The sequence below is a fragment of the Apaloderma vittatum genome, unplaced genomic scaffold (genome assembly GCF_000703405.1).
Source record: "Apaloderma vittatum isolate BGI_N311 unplaced genomic scaffold, ASM70340v1 scaffold16414, whole genome shotgun sequence".
In the NCBI taxonomy this organism is placed as follows: Eukaryota; Metazoa; Chordata; class Aves; order Trogoniformes; family Trogonidae; genus Apaloderma; species Apaloderma vittatum.
In genome coordinates, this window is record NW_009712302.1 from 1,634 (window position 1) to 8,688 (window position 7,055).

The window sequence follows — 7,055 nt, forward strand, 5'->3', positions numbered from 1 at the left end:
AATTCAGGAAAATCAGCAGAAAATCACCAGGGTAAGTACCAGCTACTCTGGAATCTGTTCACCAATCATGAACTAACACACTCTCACCAAATGTTGCTTTCAATGACATTCATGCTTTGGAAATGTTTTACGATATGGTCCATCAGAACTGCTCTTCTGACAGTTACACCGTGAAAACAGGGAGATCTACAAAAAGGAGAAAGACAAAACAAGGTAAACTTTGCAAAGATCACCAACAAAGGCAGGCTGTAAACTTGTCAAGGTGGACTCAGCTGTCGTCATGTGTCAGTTCGTTCCTCCCTACCTCCTCCAAACCTGAGAAATGAAGCAGCAAAGCAGCAGTAAGGAGAACATACTCATCAACACGAGAAATGCAACAGAGAGAGGAATAATACTACATCCAGAAGAAAGAAGATTTTCTGAAGTGACTACTGATTTAGATTTTTCTGTTTCTGGGCATTCAGCTCACAGTAAGTTTAAAGAGCCATAATTTTAGGAAGTGCTGGACATTCAAATATAAAAACGGCACCCTGGAGAAGACCTCCAATTAAGCATCTAGCAGTAGCAAAAGTATTAATTTGGGTTTTTTCGTACATACCACTACTATTAACATTCTGTTTGATCCAGTCAACAAAAGCACCAACATTTGTGTATACTCCTGGGTAGCTCTTCCTTCCACATCCCAAACCCCAGCTAGTGATTCCATGAAGGGTGTAAAGTCCCGAGTTATCTTCCGAAGGACAAACTAATGGGCCACCAGAATCACTCTGCACAAGGACAAATGAATCTTGTTACGAGCCACATCAATCCTTATGTTTTCGAAATATCAGTTCAGCTATGAGAGGTCCCAGCTCCACATGTGTTTGGGAGTTTCTGTTTTTAAAAGGCAGAGAAAGAAATAACCTTTGTTCAGTGAAGTACCTCTTTTTGCAATATGAGTAGCTAAAATGCTACTATTAAGGAGTCTTTCACTGTAAATCACCTACAGCCTGTTTGCAAGAAAACAGGTCTTGGTGAGGTTTCAACGCTCCGTTTTCAGAACCCATCTGGCCCTACTCAGAGTGTCAGAAGGTGAAGGCGATGTGCGCAACTTACTGTGCACGAGTCCTTGCCCTCTTCCAGAGGGAATCCAGCACAGATCATCCTCTGGGTCACTTTACTGGGAAGGTTTACATAGTAGCTCTGACATGTATCAAGCACCAGGATGGGAACTTCCAGTTGATGTAGTTTTTTCCCCTTTACTCTGTCTTGAAATAAAAGACATTTCAGCAACCAATAGAGGCACAAATCAGTGATTCCAGGAAGAAGCTTTACTCCTCCCCTTTTCAAATGATCTTAATCTAAATTATCTGTTTTCTTTCCTCCCACTCATTTCTCTGTAAGCTAATTTACACAAGCAAAAACTTGAATGTTACAACAGAGAACACAGTATTTTAAACACGGCTACAGCATGCTCAAGCTACGAAATAGCAAAGGCTGCATACCTTCTTCATGTGCACCCCATCCTGTGACAACGCACACCCTCGAGGGCTGACCCGCCTCCTCCTGGGCAGGGAGGCACACCGGGCGCACGTAGTGGTTGAATTCTAAGGGCTCGGCCAGCTGCAGTAAGGCAATATCAGAGTCCATAGTGGTCTTGTCAAAACTTGGATGTATGATATACTGCTTTACTGACCTTTTCTAGGAAAACAACGACATTGACATTTTCTGAACGACTTGTGAGTTTGAGTCTTTGGTTTTATAAATTTTCAGGCCATATGCAAGATGCCTCAAGAGGAGAATACATTTAAAAGCAGCTGCAGAAACCATCAGCTTTCTTATATCAACAAGTCAAGATTATGTCTTTTGGACACACATCAGGAAACATGCAGGAAACTCCCATCCAGCAAGTGTAGGAAGAGGGCCCCAGAAAAACATTTGTCCAGTCAGAGCAAAGTGGAAAGTTGTGTCCCGATTATTTCTCTCTTAGTAATGGTCACAAGGGAATTTAGAGACAAAATACTCCTCCACTCGCACATCCTCCAGGATACTGAGCTTTGGAGTTTATTACTGGTGAAGGCACAGATCTGTGTTGATTGCTCTGACAGTCACACAAAAGCTGGTGTGTAAATGCAGATTAAGATCAGCATGCAGGTGGCTATCAGATTGCTTGAAGAGTTTGGGAGATGCATTTACATTAAAAACTATTTTGCAAGATTGATTTATATTTTATTATGAAACAGAACTTACAGTACCTGTCTGTGTTCTTGCTCTGTAAGATCATGAAGTCCAGTTACCACCATCCATAAGTGTCTGTATGGTTCCCTTAGGGAAAAAAAAGAAAAGAAAAAGAAAAAAAAAAGGACATTCTCAGGCCGGTAGAACAACATTCTTGAAAGCTGCGAATCTTAAAACATATCCCACACAAAATAGATACTGGGGCCCTATATATTGATGGACAAACAATCCCTGAGGCCCATATTCCCACATACATCCATGGAAATCTTCCTACTCACTTCTAGGGAGCATGAAAAGTTCTCATGATGAGGCACAGCAGGATCTCTCAAACACACAGTGAGAGAAAGGTCATTTTTATAAGGACTTTTATAAGTGTCTGATGTAGAACACAAGGTCTGCATGGTCCACATTATCCAGGGACAAGTGCTGGTCCCTACCTTCTTGATGGAAAAATGGACCTCTGAAATATTACTACCTATCAAACAATAAAAAGAAATGTAAAAGGAACATTTCATTTCACCTCCTGATTTTTTTTAACCAAACTCTCTTATTGCCTAAAAACCTCTTATAACTCCCTAATGAAATTAGTTGTGTAGAATCATTAAGCCATGCACACGAATGCTGATGTGATGGCAACGTGCAATAAAAAAATCTCCCCCACACACCTCCATTGAGGAAGAAACATTAAAAGTATTGGACTTTGGCCTCCAAGTTTCCAAATATTAGTCTGCAAAATTTGATGTGAGGAGTGGTGTCGCGCTGTGTTGAAGGCAATGCTTTATGACATACGCATTCGGGGCCTTTGAAAGCTTACCCTCATTTTCAAGTAATTGCAACTTTATTTGAAAATATGCCAGAATACCCAATTATCAGCATTTCTGGGAGTATTTTTAAAAAATATTTTAATGACTCAGTGTATGTAAATTTTAAATTGTACTTCTGATTAATTCGAACTTCAAAACAGTTAGTGTTCAGCCTAAGAGATGAATAAACAAATTGCAGTTTAGAAAGCATTTCAAAGAGTCTGAAAGTCACACACTATCCTTCTGCCTCCCCTCAATAAATACAGAAAAATATCCATGTAATCTCATTTAACAGATTGACAGGTTCTTAATGAGGGAGTGACATCAACCTTGTACACAAAAGCCTCCTGTATGTCCTCCAAAACGTATAGAAAATTCAGTAATTTTGGAATAGATTGATTCTACCTGGATTAAAACATGTTCCATAAATGACCTAGAAGTTACCTACAAGTAAGTGATAGATGACAAGGGACTTAATATCTTGTCATATCTTCTGAAAACTGAATGAAAGCCAAGCCTACAGAAGTAGGCTACTAACTTCCTTAATAGCCACTATGATCCTCGTCCACGTGTGTGGAATCCATTGCCAGCGTAAACTGCAAGTAGGCGGTCACCAAAACGGTGCCAGCCACCTCTGCGCAGGATCGGCACGCTGCGGAAGGACACCCTGCAATTACAGACATTCCCAGGGGAGGGTTTATCCCAGCATACTTACTTAGAATTAAAGCAGTGAGCAGCCGTGACAACCCATTCTTTGGCAAGAACTGCTCCTCCGCAGATGTGCTCATCTGAAATTTGTACACTGACCTGCCAGGGCCATGAGAATGGCACAGCTTCTTCACCTCCAATTATCCTACTGAAGACGAACCTGGGCTGATTTGAAGGCATTCCACAAATATAATCTGAAACAGAAAGCACTGGTGTTTCAAGAAGTCTTTAGAGGTCAAGACTTGGAGAAGAAACGAACAGTCAATTTAAGTGCTACCCCGCAAATTCCCAAGCTTCCTTCCTCCCCCTTTTTTGCTAAATCTTTCAACTTCCCATATTACAAAGAACCCAAATGCTTAGAGATAGCACGAGAAGACTATCTTAGCAAAAACAGAGCTCCATCAAGATGAATGCAACTGTTTACCTCCAAAAGTTTTACCCTCAAACCTACAATGAACATGGAATCATTTCGTTTTCCAGAAAGTACTGGAGAGAAAAAAGTTCTCAAATGCTCATTATTATTTTCAACTACCTTGTGCTCTTAGCAATTATTTTCACCAAAGCAAGTATGTGTTAACTGACAAAAAAGCTGGAATAATGTCATTGCATTGCTGTAAAATACTAACAAGATGAAGGAAACAAGCAAAAAAAGGTCCTGCTTTTCTAAAGCCAAAGCATTAAAGTTTTCCTATTCATCTTTTTATTTCCTAAAAATATCTTAATGAAGAAATCTGGGGAAAGTGCACACATTAACTACTTGGAGAAAAAAATAATATATAGTCCAAAAAGTACTCTCCATTCCTATGAAGAGAATATAACTCAGGTTGGCTTACCTGTTGTAGCCTGTATTTCTTCTTCAGTCAGATCGTTATCTTCAAATTCTTCTTCACTAGTTGAATCCAAAGTACCTAAATCTAGCAAAAGAAAATAGCAAGCGTGTTAACAAGCTGTCTTAAGTGATACTGTTATTGCAAAATCACTTTTACTGCCTTTATTATATTTTTATGTAGAATGAATAAAGATTTATACAGTAGGGATCTGTGCCATTAGTTCTTCACATGGTAGTAAAATGTCATTTAAAATCCACCAGAATACTCTTACACAAAATAAAGCTCTGAGGCTTTAGGTGGGTTCGTTTTTTCTCTTCACTCACTCTGTAGCCCCCTTGTTTAATGCCTCAATAGGTTCACAATGCAGGCTTTTCACTGAAGCAAAATAGTTCTGTATAGCCAGATTCACTGGAGTCCTTACGAAGTTACTTCTATTACCTGTTACATTAACAAAAGAGACTGTAGCTCTGAATCCTCCAAAGGTCTCTGTTTCATCAGAGTGAAAGACAACCAGCATCATAGCAGAGGAGCTCAGAACAGGTGCTGGCAAGTCAAATCCACAAGATTTAGCTAAATATGAGAAAGCAAAGGTTCACTGCAGATTAACATGTACTTTTTCATCCTTATCTGTTTCATCAGTGGGTACGCTGTGTATTTCAGCTCTCACACAGGAGGGTAAAATAAACTATGTGCAAGAGAAGAGTAGAGATAAGCAGACTGACGTTGGAGGACTGCTCTGTTATCCCTGACTGTCTGTCCTTGTTCGCTAATTATCTTGTAAGACCAAGGAGACTCACGTTATTTCACAAGAGCCCATTGCAGCACTCGCACTCATAGGTTGTCGTTGCACACAGAACACACTGGAAACCTGATTTCCCCTTCTCAGTGTTTCATCAGCATCTGCTTCATTTACATAAATTCAGAACTGCAGTTCCTACAGAATTTAAATACTCAAAACTGTTCTGTTCAATGTGGATTTGCCTCTAACTGGAACAGAATCTAGGGCCTATAACGTCACCTGAGACTCTAGCGGTGAACTTGATTTTAGACTGTAAAACAGGGCTAGTGAAAGTCGTCAAAGAAATACGTAATCTCCCAAATATGTCAAAAATCAAAAGTCATACCAATTTCCTCCTCTTTTCCCACATCTTCATACACAGTCACGGAATCATATGAGCAATCTTCACTGTCTTCTATTTCAAATGACTGGTATGTAAGCTTTAAATAAAAACCGAAAAAGTTAATCTTGTTAAATTCACACAGTTCAACTCAAAGATCAGTAACAGGGTCTTTAGTATTCTCAATGATTCCCTTATGAGGAAAGGCTGAAGGAGCTGGGTCTCTTTAGCTTGGAGGAGACTGAGGGGTGACCTCATTGAAGTTTATAAATATGTAAAGAGTGAGTGTCAGAAGGAAAGAGCCAGGCTCTTCTCAGTGATGTCCAATGATAGGACAAGTGGCAATGGGTGCAAGTTGTAGCTCAGGAGGTTCCGCAAAAACGTTAGGATAAAACTTCTTCAACTGTGAGGATGACAGAGCACTGGAACAGGCTGCCCAGGGAGGTTGTGGAGTCTCCTCTGGTGACATTCAAAACCCGCCTAGACACATTCCTGTGTGATCTACTGTAGGTGATCCTGCTCTGGCAGGCAGTTGGACTACATGATCTCTAGAGGTCCCTTCCAACCCCCAACATTCTGTGATTCTGTGGGGTTTGGTTTCTGTGATGTTCAGACCTCTAACAGGTGATACATACTGTATTACATTTGCTAGAAGAATCTATCATGATAAAATTTAAAGAAGGAGATCCTGTTTTACTACAACCTAAAGGAAAAAGCAAACTTATCTAGCTTTTGAGATGGAAAGTGATTTCCTGTAACTGCATTCCAGCAGCTTTATTCAAGTTTATGTTGCTTGATCTTGTTTGTCCTTAGCTGCCTAATTTGTTAACTCTATGGTGTCGACTTCCATTCTGTAGACACAAGAAGGGCTCATATTATACCTTGATTACATGGTCCTCTGGTGCAGAAATAATCCATTGACAGTTTGCCAGGTTGCTGTAGTTCTCTGGATAGTGCACACTTTGCAACACTCCTTCTTCAAAAAGGACAGTTAAGGACTCACAGCCAGAATCTGGAAATCCAGGAAAAAAAAACAAACAGAGGTACTGTGATTTCCTATTAAATCATTCACACACAAAACCAAAATTAGATGACAGAGGAGCAGGGAACAGGCAAGTCAGGAGAACATTTGCAACCTTCTTTGGAGAGAAAAGTGGAGATATCAAACACAATCAGAGGATTTCTTCCTGATCTACTCTGCAGTGCCAAGGCCCCTCAGAGGGGACTCCTCCCTAGACTCCCCCCTTACACTCTGCAGAGGAAAGAAACAAGCTGGGAAAACTGCAGAAACACGAACACCGAGTGCGTGTCTGTAGCTGGGTTTTCCGGAGTCAGCAGATGGCCCTTGGGCCTGCTGCTCCCTAGTGACAGTGAACCGC

The 7,055-nt window shown here is 40.5% G+C and overlaps 1 protein-coding gene across 1 annotated transcript in view; it reads right to left on the minus strand.

Moving 5' to 3' along the window:
- Positions 1-87: 87 nt before the first annotated feature.
- The window catches only part of OVCH2 (ovochymase 2), a gene marked incomplete at its 3' end in the record, with an annotated part of 16,310 nt that continues 9,342 nt past the window's right edge, over positions 88-7,055 (minus strand). Inside the window, 10 exon segments of the mRNA XM_009867936.1 lie at positions 88-186; positions 595-767; positions 1,096-1,247; positions 1,485-1,680; positions 2,235-2,304; positions 3,736-3,922; positions 4,562-4,642; positions 4,997-5,128; positions 5,683-5,776; positions 6,558-6,688. Of these exon segments, the coding sequence (XP_009866238.1) occupies positions 88-186; positions 595-767; positions 1,096-1,247; positions 1,485-1,680; positions 2,235-2,304; positions 3,736-3,922; positions 4,562-4,642; positions 4,997-5,128; positions 5,683-5,776; positions 6,558-6,688 (1,315 nt within the window).